Source organism: Adiantum capillus-veneris, chromosome 21, assembly GCF_014529385.1.
Source record: "Adiantum capillus-veneris isolate H3 chromosome 21, ASM1452938v2, whole genome shotgun sequence".
NCBI lineage: Eukaryota > Viridiplantae > Streptophyta > Polypodiopsida > Polypodiales > Pteridaceae > Adiantum > Adiantum capillus-veneris.
In genome coordinates, this window is record NC_140951.1 from 86,035,180 (window position 1) to 86,057,268 (window position 22,089).

General features: G+C 43.1%; 1 protein-coding gene across 1 annotated transcript; it reads right to left on the reverse strand.

Moving 5' to 3' along the window:
- Nucleotides 1-1,173: 1,173 nt before the first annotated feature.
- LOC147431284 (uncharacterized) lies at nt 1,174-13,351 on the reverse strand. The gene is made up of 3 exons (XM_086493892.1): nt 13,077-13,351; nt 1,745-2,014; nt 1,174-1,315 (listed from the first exon to the last, which is right to left on the reverse strand). The coding sequence occupies exons 1-3, from the start codon at nt 13,288-13,290 to the stop codon at nt 1,260-1,262; spliced, it is 540 nt and encodes a 179-aa protein (XP_086350018.1). The 5' UTR covers nt 13,291-13,351; the 3' UTR covers nt 1,174-1,259.
- Nucleotides 13,352-22,089: the final 8,738 nt, after the last annotated feature.

The window sequence follows — 22,089 nt, forward strand, 5'->3', positions numbered from 1 at the left end:
AGGCTCAAAGGTGATTAGACCGTCGAATCGACATAAATGAATGAAGACATAGAGGCCAAAAATGTGAGAGGGAGAGCTCTGGATAGGTTTTGAAAGCTAGACACACACAACCATTTGTATCAGACATCATCGATAGATTGAGCAAGCGAACCAAAGATGATTGCACATTGAACAATAAGAGAGATCCAACGAGAGGGGCCAAACCAAGTAACTGAGAGAGAGAGAGAGAGAGAGAGAGAGAGAGAGAGAGAGAACACAATGAGATGGATGAGAGCGAAGCTAGACAGTCATAATCACCTCTGGTTTCTTATAATAGGCATAGAAGAGAGAATGCATTGTTTCTCTCAATATCCCATAAAAAATTAACTTGGGCTACCTACTCAATGGCACCTACAAGTACTACCAAAGCATGACCTCCTGCACACATGCACTACAAGTGACGAGCATCAATTACAAGGCACTCAAGCCATGATACACCCCCCTCCTTTTACTCTGCTTTTACAATGCCATGGAATCTCAGCAGTGTTATTTCCTCACTTCAATCATTCACTGAAAAGCTCCCTCGACACCAATTTTCTTCTGCCCTGCACTTTCAGGGTTAAATACAACCCATATTCGACATGCAAAGAGGGACAAGAAGACCGCTGCTTGTTCACATGTATATCTCACAGCCATTGCTTTGATAGCAAGGTGCATACACACAACCAAGAGGGAGCCTCTAATCAAACCAACATTCAACACCAAGAACAACCTCGACCGTGCGCACATGCTCAACGCACACATAACCACGGCCATAGCCAAAACCATCTCCATGACCACAATCATAACCATATTTAAACCGTACCATGAGCACACGTCTGCACACGGCTACTATATGTGCTGCTCACTTTTGTGAACGATTAATATATTCTTGCAAACCTAAATATTGTGTTTCTTCAACTTTCAGCAGATAACATGCATATAGTTTACTTCATCCATAGTTCTAACATGTCCACCTCGTTGCTTGAAAATATTACAGAATACGTATGAGATTCAACCGAAACACTTCACTTCCCATGCCTGCCTTAGGCCGAATACATACGCAAACTCTGCTTGCAAACAACACACATCATAACAAGGATATGCAATTGATGAGAAACTCACTAAGACCCATTAATCTCCTGGCCCATGAAGTAGCATTTACCAACATTTTCAATTTCAAGACAATCTATAGTACAGCATTGTATGTTGAGTCCATGATACATAAACTGCACCAATTCTTAGGAACACATAGCTTTCTCAATTGTTTCCTGCAGCTCCCCTTTCTTGAATGCCTCTACAAAATCATACAAATTTGTTAGTACATGACTTGTATTGCCTGGTAAAAGATAACACAAAAGACACCAGCATTGAAAGTAGATTCACCAGAGAGAGAGAGGGAGAGAGAGAGAGAGAGCTTGCAGGCCAGACATGCTGAAGCTCGGGCTAGCAGTAAAGTTGTTTTATAAAAAACATTCAGAGCCAAAGAACTGCAAGTGATATTCATGAGGTATAACAAGGCAAAGAAAATCCTTAAACCAATGAACGACAATGAAATGGAAATTTTCAACAATGCAAGCAACAAAAGCCAAAAACCATGGTGAACGAAGCTTTCAGTTGTACGCGCAAAAAATCTGCCAAATTAACTCCACACTATCCCATGGCAGCCAAAAAGTAGTAAGAAAGTCTCAAAGACAAAATTCAATACAGTATCAAATGGACCCACCCAAAGTAATGTCGCAACCTCCAAAGAATTCTCCATCTATGTAGAGCTGAGGAAATGTGGGCCAACTCGAGTAGATTTTCATGGCAGAACGCATCTGCTCGTTCTCAAGAATGTTCACCGTCTCATAAGGTACATTCAATGAATTCAGTATTTGCACCACCGTATTGGAAAACCCACATTGAGGAAACAGCTTAGTACCCTTCATGAAAAGGACCACCTTGTTGGATGTTAGAAACGTGTTGACTGCTTCTTTGAGTTCCGGAGATAAAGCTGCACATCATTTAATCACCATTATATCAACTGTAGAGCTTTGTGAAAAATGAATGCCATTAAACACTACAGTAAACTTGAAGATATCTACGTGTCAAAAAGGGACAGAATAAAGGAAGACAACTCTGCCAAGAGTTGGTTGAGTCAAACGCATGGGTCACAAGGAGTCTGCAAGATGCATCACCTCATACACGGAAAATAAAAACAGCCAGTGTAAGCAAGATTGTAGGGCAAATGATTGACAACCCACATGTCTGGCCACAAGGCTGCTGGGAAAAACATAAGACATTATATCTGAAGTATAATCTCAAAAAAAAAATTGTGAGAACCATAATAGTTCAAACTTTTGATTCGCAAACTTAAAACTCTTACTAAAATGCAGTCATTGATAATAGTGCAAATTCTGAGTCCTACGCTATGCAAAATACTGAAATTCAATTCTAGAACACGATTCTTATGACTTGAATACTTAGAACTTGAAGACCAACTAATAGACTTAAGATACTGAGGCCTCAGATGAACTAATGGATTGGTTGATTGATGTTGAAATTTGGTACAAGGACCCTTTACATTGGAGACGAAGAACACACTGGTTAGTCATGTCTCACCAGGTAGAGAAAGAATGAAACACTACAACCTTTAACAAGGAGCCGCACCCAGTCTCTATGTAGCAAGTAGCTTACATATTACTGATATAGTCACACTTGCAACACTCCCTCCATTATAAGAGTCTCTATCAAAAAGATAACTTCTGGCGTTGATAGAATTTCGAAAAATAATTGAATCTTTCTAAGTTTTCAATTTTCAAGCTATTTTGAACTTCAAACTTCTTGAAGTTCGGTTACACTTTTGCTTCTAATTGAAGTGTTTAGCTTTTATTGCTAAATCCAAGCAGAAGGGAACGTAGCCTAAACCACTTTGACCACTTCTAGTTATAAGACAGAGTACAAAGTATGTAATAGGCTTGGACACCCAAGCGAGAAGTCAATAGCAAAACATGAATACAGACTGCAACAACTGAACTTGAATAGAGAGAGAGAGAGAGAGAGAGAGAGAGAGAGAGAGAGAGAGAGAGGGATTCCGCTTCCAGATGCACTGGCCCCAAAGGTTGGCGCCCCGTTTGGTATTTCTTTCTTTATTGATGCTTCACAAAGTACAATGATCAATGGTCCTCTCTCCATAGTGCTCCCAAGCTAATCTGCCGGAAAGAGGGCCCCGGCACTCCCTAATAAAGGTTACAAGAGTCCCTAAACTTAGGTGCCCCCAAAAGCATTCGTCCAAAAGCTGCCCCACACCTGCCATACAGACTGCCATGTCATCAGCACCATTTGCGGCAGATTTCACGTTGGCTTCAATCTACTTTTGGTGTTCGATTTTGTTGAGTCCTCTTGTACAATTATTGTCCGGCCTCTATAAGTGGCCATTGGAAGGACCATAAGGTCCCTATGCCATGTCACCTCACTTGTGATATACCCCCCTCTTGAAAGAAGAGTAATCACCCTGGATTACGCCTCCAAAATAGACAAAGCTCAGTAGACACTGACCCTATATACCCATGCACCGGTGAGATCTGGATCTGATGCCTAAGTGAATGAAATTCTAGTGCATCAAGATGTCTATCTGGATGAGACGATTGGATATTGTTACGAGTGCATCAAGAATTCTGGTAGGATGAGATGGCTACATAGTGATCTAGGTGCGTCAAGAGTTCTGGACGGAATGAGATGGCTAGATTGAATGACTGAAACACAAGTGTTCAATGTGAACTATGTGTGTGATTTGTGAACTACATGCTATGTGGATGTACTGGGTCTTGTGCGGATGGTCATGGGTATGGTTTGCTTGATTGAAATGTGAAATGAAAAGATATGAATCTAATAGTAGCAAGATTTAGCAGATCAAGACATCCGAGAACAAATCAGTATGGTCAGGATGTGATTGCTAAATGGTTACAATGATCAAGATATGTATCTGAGACCCTCGACAGAAATGTGATTGATCAGTGACTCATGTCTTTGTAGAAGTACTCAATTGGTGCAATCTGGTGCATGAGTACATAGAGTCAGTGTCTACTAAAGAAAGTTTTTGTCCTGGCTGTTTTTGCAGGCGTAATCAAGGGCGATTACAATTCTTTCAAGAGGGGGGAGTGTCACAAAGTGATGACGTGGCATGACCAACTCGAAGATAAATGGCCGAGTGGACAAGAGAAACTGAACCGACCAACTTGAAAAACTTACGAGCAGTGACCATGGGGCTTGGAACCCTAAAAGACACAAGCTTGCACTCTGAAAGAGATTTTCGTAAATCGCGCTAACATGCTGACGTGGCAGATCATATGGATGTTGAGATGGTAGGTTGTACGGATCTTCGATGTTTTGGGTTGGCTATCCCACATGGCAGGCTGTACGGATTTCCGCAATTTTCGCTAGCTTTTGGGAGCAGATGCTTTTGGGGTTCAGTGATTTTGAATTGATTGCTTTTGGGGCTTTGCTTTTGGGCATCCCTTGTAATAATAAAACAGCCCTTGGGCCTCTCACTCTCCAGAGCATCTGGACGCAAAGTCTGAGAGCAGAGGACCCTCAGGAGTTAAACCTTGATGTGATCAAGGTCCTTGAGAGGAACACAAGATACTCCCGTCTCAGGCTTAGTTAAAAAAGAAGTTCCCCCCAACTTATGGAACCCCATCCGATGGGGCCCAAGTGGCTAGGATTAAAATAAAGCAGCAAACCCACACCAAAAGAACTTGTGATCAGCTGATGACGTGCAACTGCTGTACGGATAGACCGGATTTTGCGTTGACTACTATCGTGACAGATTTTCGGATTTTATATTGGCAGTGCTAACGTGGCAGCTGTATGGATTCCTTGCTTTTGCGATGGCTGATTTGCCCTGAGCTTTTGGGACCAGATGCTTTTCATGTGAACAGGCCAAAGGCCTTTTTATATGACCCATGGGCTCACTTCTACCCGTGGGAGATGCAGAGCAAACCCATGGGATTTGTACCTTGTTGATGCAATATCTAGAATACCGAAAGGGACGCCAAGATTTGGGACCAATGCTCCCTTGGGGTGGAACTCCTCCACTCCGTGTCTCCTGTGTCGTGCATCTCTTTCAATTCAGTGTTATTTGAAGTGCTCGTCCCGTTACAATGGTATCAGAGCTCCAGTGGTGTGCTTTTCTGAAAGCATGCCGGTCCTACCAAAAAGCAAACAAAGAAAGACAACGCTTTCAATTTTTTATCAAAGAATCTTCATGTCCCTGCCCCGGGCGTTTCCGATGTTTTATCAAAGAATCTTCGTGGCCCTGCGCCACATTTATTAGTTTTTAAGGTACAGGTTTCAAGACGGAAGCCCTGTTGACTTTCAAGCTCGACTAATGTCGAGAATGCTTTTTCAGTTTGATTTAGCAGTTATCTGAATTTTGTTTGAGAACTTGTTTGATGATCCTTGTTTGGACTTTGTTTGAAATGGATGGTATCTGTTTTAAACTTGTCATGGTGCCGATTTGAATTGTTTGACTCTGGTTTTAATTCCGGTTGCAATGCTTGGTGATTTACTCCCACATGGAGTAGTGAGAAATGTTATTTTAATATTTTTCCGAACCTCGGAACGACGCAGACAGGATGTCTGGGGAGCATTTCATTGTATGCTTGAAAACCGCGGAACGACGCAGACAGGATGTCTAGGAAGCATTTCATTGTATGCTAGAAAACCTCTGAACGATGCAGACGAGATGTCTGGGGAGCGTTGGGTTGTATGCTTGCAACCTCCGAACGACACATATGGGATGTTTGGGGAGCGTTTGGTTGTATCTGTCCTCTGAGCTCATGGGCCGGACCTTTTCAAGTTATTTTGGGGGGGAGTGACGAGGTAGTTGTTGAGTAGCTTCATCTCGCAGACCGTCTGTCTCGACGGAGTGCTTAGCAACGCTATTCATTGTGTCTTGTAACATGCATATGTGAGCATTTGTGTTACATTGTAATGTGCCAACCACTGAAAATATTCTAACTGGGTGAGATTATGTGTGTATGTAAATTTTAGTGCATCGAGACACCCATTTACGGTCTGGGTGTGATGGCTAATTTTGCTACACCAGAATATCAAGAGCTCTGATCTAGAATGAGAATGTACTCCTTATTGGATGAGATTCTTTTGGGAAGTCAACGACCTAGGATATTTTGGAATGAGAAAACTGATTGTCCCTCGGAATCACCCTCGATAATTTTTGAGCTAACTTGAGTTGTCTTGCAAATATATGGTAATTATGGACGATTACTCTTCTTTCAAGAAGTGGGGATGTCACAAACTCCCAACTTTAAAAGAAATTTCCCCCAACTTATGGGACCCCGTTCGATGGGGCCCAAGTGGCTAGGATTAATATAAAGCAGCAAACACACAAAAAGAACTTGCAAGCAGCTGATGACGTGCAATTGCTGTTGTTCGTCCGGATTTTGTGCTAGCTGCTGACTGGCACATTTTCAAATTTTACAATGGCAGTGCTGACTTGGCAATTGTACGAATTTCTTGCTTTTGTGCTGGCTGATTTGCGTTGAGCTTTTGGAACCACATGCTTTTAGAACTTGAATGCTTTTCATGTAAACTGCTTTTAGAGGCCAAAGGCCTTTAAATACGGCCCATTGGCTCTCACTCTAGAAGTCTACCAGGGGGAGATGCAGAGTAGAGCCATGGCAGTTGTACCTTGCTGATGCAATATAAAGAAATACCAAAAGGGGCGCCAAGGTTTGGGGCCAATGCTCTCTTGGAGTGGAACTCTGCCACTCCGCGTCTCATCTACCGTGCATCTCTTTCCGTTCACTGCAATTTGAAGTGCTTAAAGTTATATATACCTAGATGAATCCAGGATAAGCCCAGATTCACCCTTAAAGGAAAGTGCAAGGTATAGACCCATGGTAGTCACCCACAAGACAATATAACCATCAGCTCCATCATGCATAGTATTGACTAAATACCACGACATCCCCACTAACGTCGTCAATGCCTAATAGTGGGTGTAGAACTAGGTACTAACATATGCTCCCAAACACAACACACACCACACGTACACACACATGAGCATACATCAACACAAAGTTCAGCAGTTGTTCAGTCTGTTCTTTTCCGTTAGCACGTGGTGCCCGTCCCATTACATCAGCCATCAAGCTCACTTGCTATTCTAGCTAAAGGGTAAGTCGAAGGGTTTGCTCCGTAGTGTCAAACGAGGGGGCTACAGAAGAGTCTCTCTGGGATGGAATAGGAATTGCCATTCTGTGTCTGCTGCTCTAGGGAGGAGGGCGAAGAAGTCGACAAAGGCCACCGACACGCTGAGGGCAGCCCATAGGCAACGCTTGAGGGGGGGAGAGGGGGGGCTTGTCACAAATTGATGACGTGGCAATGCCCGAACACACACTCACAAAGTGATGACGTGGTTGACTGTATGGGCGCCCGGAAAAAAGATAAACTTGAGTTACAAAGCAGCAGCCGAGTGCGGAAGAAAAGGAAAGATGAAAGCAGAATTGCTACCACATTGCGTGGGCCCCGACCCGAATCAATGAACAAAAGTACAAAACTTTGCCGCACATGAGGCAAAGTGAAAGACCAGGAAGCCCTCATTTTCTTTGATGGAGGAGCCAAGGCCAACTTCTTTTCACTTGAATTGGCGGCTCGATTTGGAATTACGCCCGATAGGCTGAAAAGCCACAGGCGGAGGCAGTTCTAGCGGCACCCGGACGGGATGTTGCCATTACGCCGATCATTGGCAACTTCGTTTGCAACGTCGAGGGTGTTTAGGGCACAAGGACTTTTATATCATGCCTTTGAAAGGGTGTGATGTCCTTCAAGGAACCCCTTCAGGAACCCCTTCATACCACAAGAACAATACCATGGTTGACTATCGGGCTAAGAAAAGCGACTTTGATAAATGAAGGGCAAAGAGATTGTACTTGATGAAATTCGGTTTCTTTACTCGATTTTCTTGAGAGAAGAATGATGATTGAAGGTCGAATATGTTTGACCTCGAAAAAGACAAGATTTTCTGCAATAAGGGCTGATTGTTTCTCTGAAGGCGTACAAAGCGAGTTGCATCTTTCACGTCCTGAAGATCACATGATTGATTCCTGGTAGTACAACACCGAACCGGCCATCTTACAGAGTTAGCCGAGGCCAAAATAAAGAAACAATGGACCAGAACAGATTTCCACATTACGAGGATCGATCATATACTCGACAGACTTCAGAATTCTACTTGCCGAATTGATCTAAAGAGTGATTATCATCAAAGCTCCACGAGGCATCTACAAGACAGCTTTTAGGACAACTTTTTGGATTTTCAGAGAGTAACGATCATTAGTGGGTTTTCCAGACACTGAGGAAGCATAAATTGCTTAGAAATGTGAAAACGAGTGAGTTTTTCTTGCCTAAGATACATTTCTTGAGACACATCATCTCGACAGAAAGAGTACAGATGGATCCGGCCAAAAGTGACACTGTCACGAGGACGTGGCAACTGCTAACCTTAGTTGTTGGTTTCTTTCCAATGATTTTTGTTAGAATTTTTGAGACCCTCTTTTTGAAGTTGCAAATGGTCGGACATTGTATGGCCAATGTGAGCGGTAGTTTCACCCGCAGACAGAAAGTTGGTCGACACTGGAACTCGTAAAGTAAAAGGATGTCTAGGCTCAGTTCAAGATCATGTAGGTATCCCCGTCGCACTTAGCAAGTTGGTGGATACTAGGAAGTGAACTCAATAAAGGCATAAAGTCAAGGTGGGATCACCAACAGAAAGTATCCGATAGTTGGGCCACATTACACTTTTGGATGCGGTCCCAATGAGGATAGATGGTCAAAAGACCAGTGGGAGCCCAACAGAAGCATCTCCTAAAATTTAGGGAACTGCTATTTTGGGCTATGAAATCTGTTCGCGTCATTAGCATCAGAATGACAAGGGGAACATTTTATTACTCTGCTGCAAAGTCAACTGATGCACCAGTTGAGAGATTTTTAAGAAGGAAGCCCAATGCGGAAAAATTGCATGTATGAGTGCCAAGTGGCACTTTTTGGCCAATTTACCAAGTTTGGGAGAACAAAACTCGCAACTGACTTTTTGGAGCAATTTTGGAAGCTGATAACTGTGATTTTCAGCCATTTCTCTCCATTTTTGAGCTTCCCATGACTTTACCTAGGAATCGGAAGGACAAGGAGCTCATTTTCAGCATTGGAAGGCATCACATGCGTGTTTAAAGGGCTGTTTTGCTGCGTTTTCAGCGATACACAGGTTTTGGCAGCCATGGAAATCTTCTCCTTTTTGCATCTATTTGTTCACAGATGCATTATAGGTCAAGCGCAGAAGAGGGGCCGCTCGATGTACTGGGGGGATGCTTCATTGAGAACCTGTCAATGCTTCACAAGTTAAGAACTATGGAGTGCTTTCTTTCCCTCTCATGTACAGTGTGGTGCTAGGAGTGATGCCCTGCACACTACACACTTCTCTCTCCCCCCCCACGTGCAGTTATGTGATGCCCCACAGGAGGGCTCTTCATTTGATTGATGTACAGTTGTGTGGGTTCGTGCTTTTGTGCTGAGGCAAGAGCCTCCTTGAGCAGGAACAGGGGTAGCTAACTGCTACTCCAAAGCAGGCACCGGTGAGGGTCATAACCTCACCATACAGGTGCGTTTTCAGCGCTGTGCACTGTAAATTGATTGTTTTTCAGCCATACGGACGCCAGAACCCTTGGGAATCGTGCCCCACTGGCACAGGACAGCTAGGGGACTGTTTGGGGCTGAAAACAGGGAAAAAACCAGTTAATACAGCGTACTGAATTTACTGTTTTTGGGCAGGAATCAGAGGGTATACGCCAGTGGAAGTGAGTTCTAGCAGGGGAATTGTTTTCGCGCAAGTTTTGGGGTTGTTATGCTGCCGAAATTTGGCCAAAACAGATGGTATCTAGCGGGATACAGGTAAAGGGATTCCCAGGACTCTTCTTTGTAATTTACCCTCCTAAAGAATAAAGAAATACCGAAAGGGGCGCCAATTTTGGGGTCTACAGGTTGTCAACGTCCGCCCGGAGCACTCTAGCTTCCGAGCCGTGTGTGTGCATAAAGTGTTAATTCCCGTCGCAGGTTCCCTTTGCACGTTCTCTCTCTGTGTGTGTCTAAAGTAAAGAATTTCGGGTGAAAGCCAAAGCCTACCGCCCTACGGGCCGGTTTCACACTATCCGAGATTGGCCTGACTTGAAGAATGTTCATGAAGTTAGAAGCTCTTTGGGCTTGTGTTCTTATTACCGGCTGTTCATTCGAAAATTTACAGAGGTAGCTTCACCTTTGCACTTATTGACTTAGAAAAGAGTCCCTTCCTCGTGAGGATCGAAAGAGGTGACTGCCTTTCAGACACTCAAGGAAAAACTGACTATTGGATCAATGTTGGCTTTGCCAAACGTGCAAAAGCCATTCGAAGTTTATTGTAATGCTTGTGGTCATAGTCTGGGAGCGATCTTAATGCAACAAGGCCATGTGATTGCTTATGAAAGCAGATTGTTTTCAAGGCTAGAATTGATAGCACAGATTTATGAGAAAGAGCTATTGGCAGTAATCCATGCTCTTACTCAGTGGCGACATTACCTACTCGGAGCCGATTTCACGGTCTTCACTCATCATCAGAGTTTACGCTACTTGTCACAGAAGCAGCTTTCCGAAAAGCAAATGCGGTGGGCTAACATCTTATGACAGTTTCACTTCCAGATTGTCCATGTTCAAGGACAAAAAAACTTAGTGGCAGATGCTTTGTCTCGGAAGCCCCTCGTCTTGACTATTTCCGCGATCCACCATAGAAGCTTCGAGGATATGGTGGACCAGTACGCCACCAATCCGGATTTTTCCGATGTGTTTACTCAGATACAGAATGAGGAGATAGTGCCAGGGTATTCCATACGGGATGGCTACTTGATGAAGAAAACAATGTTGTGTGTTACACCGCCATTGAGGGAAAAGGTTTTGATTGATTGCCATTGTCCACCTTTTACGGGTCACCCGCGGCATTGATACCCCCTTGAAAGGTGTGAAGCGTTATTTCTTTTGGCCGAGACTGAAAAAGGATGTGGATGACTTTGTTCGCAGTTGTTAGTTTGACAGTCATAAGGCGCACGGATTACTACACCCTTTACCCATTCCCACCTGCCCCTGGGAAAGTATTGCACTGAATTCCAGCTTTGATCTCCCGAAGGCACACAGTGGGCACGATGGCATTTGGACTGTCATTGACAGATTTCGCAAGCAAGCTCACTTCATTCCAGTGAAGAAAACAGTCAAGTCGGACCATGTAGCAAGACTGTTCATTGCACAGATTTTTCGATTACATGGCATGCCTGAGACAATAGTCTCCGACAGAGATCCCTGATTCACGAGTTTGTTTTGAAGGGCTATTTGAAAGAACAATGGCACGTGGTTGTAGTTCGCGTCTCCCTAATTCACTGCTGAAAACCCTAATTTTTTAAAATTATCGGAATCCAAAACCATTCAGGTCAATGCGTAAGGCTTCTGGAGGAGATTAACTTTAACTTCTGCCACATATTCAAATTCTCATTTGTTGAAGTGATTTTTAGAAGTCTCTAAAACACGAAAAAGCTTTTTAGGGCAAAAACAAACTTTGGTTTCTTCATCTCCTCTTTCTGTTGTCATTTTCTTCTTCTAACTCCAAAGCTTCCTGTTGTAAATTGATGTAGAACCGGTTTGCTTATGAGAACAGCAAATGGTTGTCGCTCTAATACCACTATAATCACTTCCATCAAGGGATCGTATGAAGACACAAAGACAACTACTATCTGCAAAAATCTGAAACAGAGTGAAGATTTCATGCCCCTATTCACAATTGGTGGCCCTAAACTACCACTGTCAACGTCCCCGTTTGGGTACTTCTTCATTAATTGAACTCTTCTCGTACAAGGAGTCAGAGGGCTGGAATCCAAAAGTTGGTGCTCATGCAATCACGCGGCATCAATCTGAAAGTTCTGTGTGCCCCAAAAGATTGCTTTTATAAACCCGTGAACCTGCAACAAAGCAAGTTCCCAAAAAAAGCAAGCTCTCCAAAAGCAGTCTCCCTCTTTACTTTTCCCAAAAAAGAGACAAGGAAAGCGCTTGTTTTTTAATATTTTAATTTCAAGATCAGAGAGAGAAGGCTCGTTTTAGAAAGAGAGAAAATTGCGGATTCTAGAGAAGAATTTGTAGTAGATAGAGAAAATCAGAAATTCAAGTTTAGAGGAAAAAATTCAATGTGCAAAGAAGATTGCGGCTCTAACAAAGAGAACGCAATGATTAGTTGCGTCTATGACCTTGACCCAGGAACCCTAACCGTAAAACCCGTCACATTCAACATCACTAAAAGCGAGAATTTGGGGGCTTTCCCCCAAAAGCATCTATCTCAAAATCTCTCTAAGTAGATCATTTCAAGAGCTCGAGCCAGAGCTGGGAAAAAAAAAACCCACACTGGCTGAATGGCAACACAACAAACATATGACCATTTCTCAAATCCATGATCCAAAAGCATTATCAGTTTGCACTAACGAATGCCAAAAAATAACACAAAACCCAGGAACAATTACCAAATAACCCCAAACACCCTATCTAATTGGGATAAAGTAATGCCCATATCTTATAATATACAGTTTCAGGACTGTAAAGCTGTGCCATCACTCAACGGCTCCTATTTTGTTCCGGACAAATTTTTACAAATTGCTTTTCATCATATGAGGTTCTTACAGATCCAATGGCACGGTTACTGTACAGATAATTTGAAGAGCAGCAGTTTGCAAAAAAACAGGCACGATAGCAGTCGCTGCATGGCGATGTGTAGAATAAAGACAGGGATGTATGTCAATAATTCATTGCACACAGAAACCACAAACACCCACTAACTTCATGAGTGTATCCAATCACAAAACACGTGCTTCCTGCACCATACATACAAAACAGCGTGCCTACATATATAAGAGCATGCATCGGCACACAGCATCAGATTCGCAAGTGCACAAAAATTCTAGGATTGCATGGCACTCGAAACGAAGGAGGGAACCAACCATTTGCGGCACCACCATAGCTGGATCGACAGGAGAGTTTGTTCCGCGACCGCCCGCTTGTCCAACTCAAACGGTGCTGGGTGCTCGAAAGGACAGAGCCTCTTCTAAGAGAGAGAAAGGTGGAAGAGAAGGAGAGAGCAGATTGAGACGGGTTCGAATGAAGAAGGTCGCCACCGCTCAGGAGGCCACACGCTTGAGAAACACTGCACGCCATAGAGCTGGAGCGCTCTCTCTCGCTCTCGGTCTCGCTCTCGACTGGATACTTCTTCCGGTATCTGGATTCGAACCCGTGTTTTGAAAAGGGGATAAGGAGACTTGATTGAAGAATTGCAAAGTAAAATGGAGTACTACTTGAGTAGAAAACAGAACTAAAAAGGGAAGAAAAAGCGATGCCACGTGGGTTAACGAGAGGGCAGGGATTTGAAAGAGGCTGCTACGCTAACGAAGTAAAAAGGAGACTTGGATTGAAAAATTGTATTTGAGTAGCTTTATTATAAGGATTTCCACTTATTTCCTGGCCAAATCTTGTGAACTTGGCAGAATAATGAAGTGCCTTTGTAATTGCTTGATGCAGATCTATGGCAATGATCCATAATTATCTAGGCAAGTTAACTACAAAGCCATTCATGTAATTGCATAGCACGTTTCAAAAAATGAGTTTCATGTGTGGCCTCTTACATAGGCATAGATAGGGGCATCTTTACTTGCATCTTGGAATAGATCATGGAGAGATAGAATATTCTAGACATCATCAATCATAAGAGGACTCTTCACAATGTCATGGGAGTGCATCACATGGATTTTCCATGTAATCATCAATGTGGTGGATGTCTCCATGGGCTAGCCAACAACCACTATCACATGAGTTAAGCTTTTGTGACAAAAGCGTCTGCCTTCGGTTTCTCGGGGCATAGTCCTGGTCGTTCTTCTTGTCCACTTTTATGGTGGATAAGGGGAGCGGACAGGCTTGCCCCACCTGACTCTGAAAACAAAAAAATGAGTTAAGCTTATAACACTCAAGCGTATGATTGGATATCATCACATAGAGTGATACGAGTTACATGCTATGCTAATATGACTGGATGCTATGAACTAGGTTGCAACAATTCTAAGACAAGATGTCCAACACAAGAGTGCAGCATGATGTTTTTGGCCTTTCTTGCTCTCTTTTTCTTATTTTCTTTAGCGGTAGTATTTTATGATCTCTTACACAAGACTTGATCATTTTACATGCAAAGCTTATTTCATTGGTTTCATGTGTTGATTTGGCTGGCTTATCCGCCAAAATGAATGAAATGCGATAACTTGCTTTGATCTTCGAAGGTGTGTGAGGTCTTGGGTATGAGACAGTGAGGGAATTGATATTGTGTTTGATAAGTGTTTTTCTTAGTGCATGAAGTTTCCATCTTCATTGCACTAGCCAGTATTGAAGGAACACAAAGAATTGTATTGTAAAACGTCTCTCTTGATGGGAGAAACCATAATACAAAGCCTTTTGGAGGGGGGGACCGGCTCCATGTAAATTCGGTCCTCAACTGTTGTCAATAGCTTAATTTCTCTCTCTTTTGAAGTATTGTTCATGCTATCTAACTAGGTGTTATACTTTTTTGTTGCTCTTTCCGCCCAAGCACTCTTGTTATTCTCATTAGGAATTTATTCTAATGAAATGCTCACTATGTTCATGCTAATTTCCGCTACACACAAGTTACTAGGCCATTAAATGTTACAACGGTTGAAAATGAAAAACAATGTGGAAAATCAAGATGTTAATCTTGGTTTCATTGAACCTCCTATTAAACCGTGTTTTTCGGTCAAGCAAACAGCTGGATCCATGAAGGATGCCATTGTGGAAAACATTAGCGTATCACCACTCTTGTTTTCGAGGACGAAAACTTTTCTCCAAGGGGGGAGTAATGTCATGCCAAGGGTAGGACTGAGCAGGGCCAAGGGCCAGGACGGACATGCAATCAAGGGGGTCCCTATGTTTAGTAGGCCAAGGGCTTATATAGGGCATGGATGGGTGGTGATGAGCATGTTCTAGTCCCCTTTGCCTTTCAGAGAAAATAGAGGAGTTTCACATTTTAAAAGTCAACCTTCAAAGACAACAACTAAGATAATCATCACACGCAAGTTGGAATTCTCCGCACTTTCACCCATCAAATGGAGATACAAGGAGAGCTTCCTATTAAGCAATCAAACCAATCACGAGTCTTCTAGCGGGTTATGAGAGTAGATTGAGAGGAAGAAGGAGTATTCTTACGAGAAAGATGTACATCTCCTCACATAGTCACTCATATTAGCATAGCTTAGCTTAGTAATTAGCATGGTAGAGGAGATGAGCATGCATTGAATCTTGGCTCTTGGTTGGATTTGAATCACAAAGCCAAGAGTTGTTGGTGTAGGCTTCCCTTCTCACAAGCTTGGAGTAGGTGATAAGCTTTCCATTAAAGCTTGAGAAGGAGAGAGAGAGTCTTCTTGCTACACACATGAGATTGTGTGAGTGTGTAAGTGATAATGCCCTTGAAAAATCAGCCCCCTCTCTCTCTTGGTCAACCCCTCTTGCTATTTGCTCATGCTCACACCCTATTGAACCTCCCCAGGCTCAGCCAATGGAAATTAAGCAGCATAAGTGATAGCCTTCTGACATGTGTCCCCCTTTCCCCTTTTGTGAGAGCTTTAGGTAATTAATGCAACTAAACTCTCATTGGACCCCTTTGTCTCCTAGCCAATAGGAATCAGGCAAGCCATTGGGCTGCTAAATGCTCATTGAACCCCTTGGGAGACTGTCCAATAGTCTTCTAGAAAGCTTAATTCTTATTGGTTCTTTTATTAAGTGTTTTTAAATTAATTAAACTAGATTTACTCTAGCCTAATTCTCATTGGTCCACCTCCAAGGCCATCCAATAGGATTTGAGTACACCTTGTGGGCATCTGGGCTAGGGAGCTGACATGTGTCCCCGGGGGATTCACCATGGAAAACTTACCGCACCATGTAAGTGCAGGGGAGGGGTTTTTTTTTACAAGTTACATAAGCGTATAAGTTAGGGGTAGGCCCCCATTAATATATCTCCCAAACTTAAAAATAAGGGAGGGGGTATCATATTTATTTGAGGGGGGGGGGGGGGGGGGGGGGGGGGGGGGAGTGAGAAAAGGGAAAAATGAGAGGAAGTTTTTGTGTTTCAAAATCATGGCTTCCCAACCCGGGGTGTCCACTATGGAATATGTAAGATAGTACGTGCATTCAATGGAAGGGTATTGAATTTGCTAAAGTCTTACATAATTTATTTTACATTAGAGACATAAATAATCAATAGATGTAAATTTATTGAAGGGGTTTTTAAAATCCAAAACATCAAGGAGTATGAATATATTTGTTTATGCTCACCCATCTAATAGAGCTGCATTGCTTTACCTACTATACATATGAAGAAATATTTGATGGCATGCACAATCCTTAACGAAACACCCAGTGCTGGGCCAATGCCAAGTTTGTTGATTTGTGATAAGGAATAAGAGATTGTATCTCTCCTATGATTAAGACCGTATCCCTCATTGCGAATTCTGTCATCTTGTGAAGGTCTTGCATAAGGCCACATGTCTTCAAGATGCAAGCATAAGTGATTGGATATGGCAAAAGGTCATCCTTTCACCTTCAGTTAAAACCACCCAGGGTTTCCTTGCCATAACCATGTTGCACATTGTAGTAAGTTTTATTTCAATGTTTCTACACCCTCTATTGGGTATTGATGATGTAGTAGCGATGCCGTAGTGTGTAATCAATAATATGCATGATGAAGCTAATGGTTACAATGTTCACCATTATGGCATCATCATACAGCAGCATGTGTACCTCTTGAGCACTTTGTGCCACAGTAACATCAAGCATAAAGGAAAGGATATGTCTTGCAATCTAATTCAGCTCATTTATGAAAGCAATCAAGAGAAGGCATATCGCTGCTCCCTCAAACTATATTTTCTTCTTCATATATAGACCACGTGGTTGTAGGACACACATACCTGATGGTCATGAGTGTAAGTTTCCCTAATTATTAGTGCATCACCATCTTCATGTGTACTTAAGGTGTTGATAATGAGCATGTTCACTTGTAATGTCAACGGCATTGATATATATGTATTGGTCATGCCCATAATTGTTTTCTTTAAACGTGGGTAGGTATGGAGAGGGACATGGGTATGCTTGAATCTATGTCCAATATGGAGTATTGTCATGTAGTTCATGCATTTTTGGGCTTTGTAGTAGCAAAAGGCAGAACAACATACTTCTTTCAGCAATATGTCACTACTAATGGGTGTTGACAACAATGAATCACTGATGAACGAGGAACTTGTGAAGTGAGCTAGTTGGCTGCCATTTGTCGTGGTGGTGGTGGTGGTGGGGGGGGGGGGGGGGGGGCTAAGGATTTGCCCGAGTTTGGTCTTTCTTATGTGGCATGGTTCCTTTCGAAACAACAAATAAGTTTCCCTCCATCTTGTGTGGGCTCAAAGCGGTCTTTGCTTTTTTTTAGGAAAATATGGCATGTTGCCCTCTGCTTTGTTCCGTGATGTGTGCCCTCATCGATGGCGTTTCCAACATTTTTGGCCTGCCACGGGGAGGCCTTTGTGAATGTTAATGTTTTTGCAAGTGTCGTGGCAAACTGCATGACTACTTTTAGAAATAAGGCACAAGTAAGGTAAAGGAGCCAGTAAGGAGCTCCAATGTTGAGCCAGTCTTTTCGGCAATAAAAGAGATGTTGCTCCTCCCATATGAAGATAATGGTGTTAGTGTAGTGGCCAGAAAACAGCTGATGCATCACATCTTCATTGGACTAGACTAGGGCTTCATCCCTGTTATCGTGGATTGCTCTAAACATTCCCTATGCTAGCTTCCTCAAGGCTCACATTTATTGTTACATACAAATACAAAGATGCAATTTTTGCTTCACGTCTGAGTACCGTTCTCCTCGATGAGAGTTTCTTTCTTTTCCAAATTCCCACCTGCAAATTTAAATTTTAGAGCCAAAATTGAAATTTCAATGTTAGAGATAACTTTCAAAGTCTGTTGGCGAGATAGAGGTATTTTTAAATTATTGACTTTAGTCTTAGCCCCCGTCACACTGGGGCAGGCAAACCACGACCGTGTTTGAGATGGCGTGTGGTAATTTGACGAGGTAGTAGTGAAAGTTTGTTGCTTGGAGGGGTGACCCAGCAAGCCTGACGATCTTTTCATGACCTGGCCAACCTTCAAAAAGTAAAATGCGGGAAGCATTTTGATAGGCTTCAAATGGTGGTAGCTCTTGGCTACGGGACACTGTAACAGGGGATGAGCACCCTAGTGTGATAGTGTGATACGGGCATTAGTGTTCATTTGAGTGTGAAGTGAACCCAGCTAGGGTTTTACTTGTGCATGAGATTGTATGGGGGGCTATAGAGCGCATGACACGATGTAGTTGGTTTTGGTTATATTTCGGCATGCTAGGCCTCGTGGCAAAGCAAGGCATGCCGGTTGCCAGTCGAATGTAGCCGTTAAGTGACCGTTGACCAAAAAGTCAACACACGGAGCTCACACGCAGTCTCGAACCCCCGACCTCGCGTCCTAGAAGCACTGCCCTAACCACTGCACTACGTGCGTGCATCTGCACAGGCCGTGGCACATGCTGTACATATGTTTAAAATGTCTGCTGCCCCCCCCAAAAAGCGACATGACTGGCTGGGCCAGTCACGCCCACCTACATGCGGCCTAGCAGGCCGATATTTAACCAGAGCCCTATGTAGTTTGGGTCCGATTTTTAAGGCGCTTACCCTCGACAGTACCCTCAATGCATGGTGAAGGCAGACAAAAAATATATCTCTCTCTCTCTCTCTCTCTCTCTCTCTCTCTCTCTCTCTCTCTCTCTCTCTCTCTCTCTCTCTCTCTCTCTCTCTCTCTCTCTCTCCATTTAAAAAAAAGTGGCTCAAGTTTGTGTCCGTGTCCGTGTCCGTGTGTTATGTAGGTCTAAGAGCTCAAGTTCCAAAGTTGCATGAAAATTCAATAGTAGCTGCCCCCAAAAAAGTGACGCGTGAGTTGAACGTGCTCTTTTTTGAGTTGTGAAGCGAGAGAGAGAGAGAGAGAGAGAGAGAGAGAGAGAGAGAGAGAGAGAGAGAGAGAGAGAGAGAGAGAGAGAGAGAGAGAGAGAGAGAGAGAGAGAGAGAGAGAGAGAGAGGCAGAGACAGAGGCAGAGGCTTCCAAGAACGCACAACAGTCGAAGCTCGACTGCAACACTACTGGATTTCAGGTACGTGCAACTTCCAGATTTGTTGTTCTGTGTTTGGCCTGAGAGGAAAGCAGCTTTATCAAGCATCCAATAAGGTACGTCGATAAGCAATAGAATAGGCTGTGTGTGTGTGTGTGTGTGTGTGTGTGTGTGTGTGGGTTTAAGCTACTTGGCTGCATGGTGACGGGCAGAGACATCAACGACTGCAATGGGGCCATGCATGGCTTATGCGCTGTGTGGCCTCTTAAGTATAAAAGCTGCAGAGCACCGCATCTCCCACTCTCTTTCTGCAGAGACCCACATCTCGGACTCCCAAGCTCTCTTAATCAGATTCTTGATAGTGCGCCTTGGACCTGCAACCAAGCCCATTAAGTAGTAAGTAGAAGCTCCCAATGTAGTGGTAGAACCTCTGCATGTGATGATGAGGCTCCACTCCTGCATAGACACAAACATAGGTGCATGCAAGCCTGTTTTGTAACCCTTTCCTTCTTTACTGTTTGTTCAGATTGCTCACAACCACAATGAAGGGGCTGAGGATAGATTTCGAGCTTTGTACCACGTCGTCAAACATAGAGAGCTGGGGTTTTGAAAGGCTCATTTTCAGATTGCAGGCTCACACATACACGCCCGACGAGAGAGAGAGAGAGAGAGAGAGAGAGAGAGAGAGAGAGAGAGAGAGAGAGAGAGAAATGAAATGAAATGTTGTATTAAACGCCTTCAAAAAGCCAAAATGACTTATGAGACCAAACTGATACGATCTTGGTGGATCCAATCCAAAAACAATGAAGTAAAGTGAAAGACTAAAATCGTCATCATCATCCATGTCCGAGAATGCCCAGCATTGGGCATTGTCCAGGAAAGTATTGCATCCGTACTGAAGAGCTTCGTCAATGTCCGCCTCTGTAAATAGTCCACCTCCGTTTAGTGTAAATACTTAGTGTAAATTTTACAAGTTTTAGTATAAATATGGGCAAATGCTTCAAATTTAAGCCCAACTTTTGATCTTGAAACCAAAAAAATTGAAGGGTGCCCTCATTTATTTTGGTAAGCAAAAATGTTTTTGGCAAGCCCGGGTTTTAGTTTTAATACCGATAAATGCTTCAAATTCTAATCGTAAAACTTTTTTGGTTAAGGAAAATGTTTTTGGCAAATCTAGGTTTTAAATTTAGACCTTAAAACCTAACGCAAAACATTGAAAAATGTCCTTACTTTTTTGTGAAAATTCTTCCCCAAGTACCTCTCAAATTTTGAGAATTACCAAAATTTTTAAAATTATTTCTTCAAAAATAAAATATTATGTAGCTTTTTATAAGAGACTGATTGTCTAACATAAAAGATGCTAAAAGGAAAAATGAGTTGGTTATGTAAGCTTTGGAGATGAATTGCTTCATTAATTTTAGACATAATTGCCTTTTTTCCGTTATAATTTGTGATAAATTACATGCTAAGCACTAAAAAACGGATCTCAATTGTAAAAAAGGAATAAAGATTAGAAAATCTCGAAGAATCAAACAAAATAGATACTAGGGTATTTTGGGAATTTTTGAAATTTGAGGTATTTCGGGAATTTTCACAAATTAGAGGGGTATTTTGGTAAATTTTTCTATTTTTCTCTACCAAGGCAACTGTGAATCCTGCGATTCTTCTTCCCCCCCCCCTCTCTCTCTCTCTCTCTCTCTCTCTCTCTCTCTCTCTCTCTCTCTCTCTCTCTCTCTCTCTCTCTCTCTCTCTCTCTCTCTCTCTCTCTCTCTCTCTCTCTCTCTCTCAGTGTGTGCAGTGTGCAAACTACAACGCAACTTCCCGAGGTCGTACGAAAGCTGGGCACGACGGCGGTTGCAGCTTTTGATTAAGGGAAGAGGGGTGCAGGCCTGCAGTTTTTAGCCACGCATGCAAGGGTGCTGAGGTGGCAACGGGGCCCTCTTGCCATGCTGGAGGAGCGCTCGAAATCTATCCCGAGCCCAATGAAGGGGGCCTCAATGCTTTCAAAGGCTTCCCCATTACGTCTGCCAGTGAGATCAACCCCCAGAGAGCTAGAAGCACCTACATGATTTGCATTTTCTTCTGTCCCACCACTTTCGGTTATCCAGCGAGACACAGAGATTCGTCAACAGGAAGCTCTGTCGAGTACCGAGTACACACCCGTCCTTCCCAACAGCACCTCCATAGTTCCGACAAATGATGGTGCGTAGAAAAGGCTGTGCAGAAAACCTTGCAGGCTTGCCGAGTACTCCCATATACAGCGGAAAGGGGCAGGGCCTAGAAGCTCTGGGTTGTTTTCAGCGGATGAGAAGGAGGAATCTCATACGTTTAGTAGCTTGCAAGTGGCCTAAGCTCCCTTTGTCATGTGTGGACACATGACAGAGAGAAAAATAGCTTGCAGAACACGTAAGAGAGAAAAATAGCTTGCATATAGAGAGAAAATAGCTCCCCCTTCTCCACATCGTCTCTAGGCTCACTAGCTGTTCCTTATCCTTCTGTAGTTGCTGCCTTGTGATCTTGAAAGTGGGAGAGGTCTCCTTTGATGTCGCATTATGTTGTGTTGATTGTTTGCTATGTGTTGTGCTTACTTTAAAGATTCTTTCAAAACTAGTAGGACTCCTTTCCTTGACATTGCCTGCATCATAGGCTTCAATGCTGCTTGGCTCTTACCTTCCACGGAAGCAACATGACCTATATAAGTCGAAGGTTGTTGCGGTTGTTGTTGTGTTTGCAGATGTTATTTAAGATGAAGTTTATGCAATTTGAGAAGAATTTTTTGTATA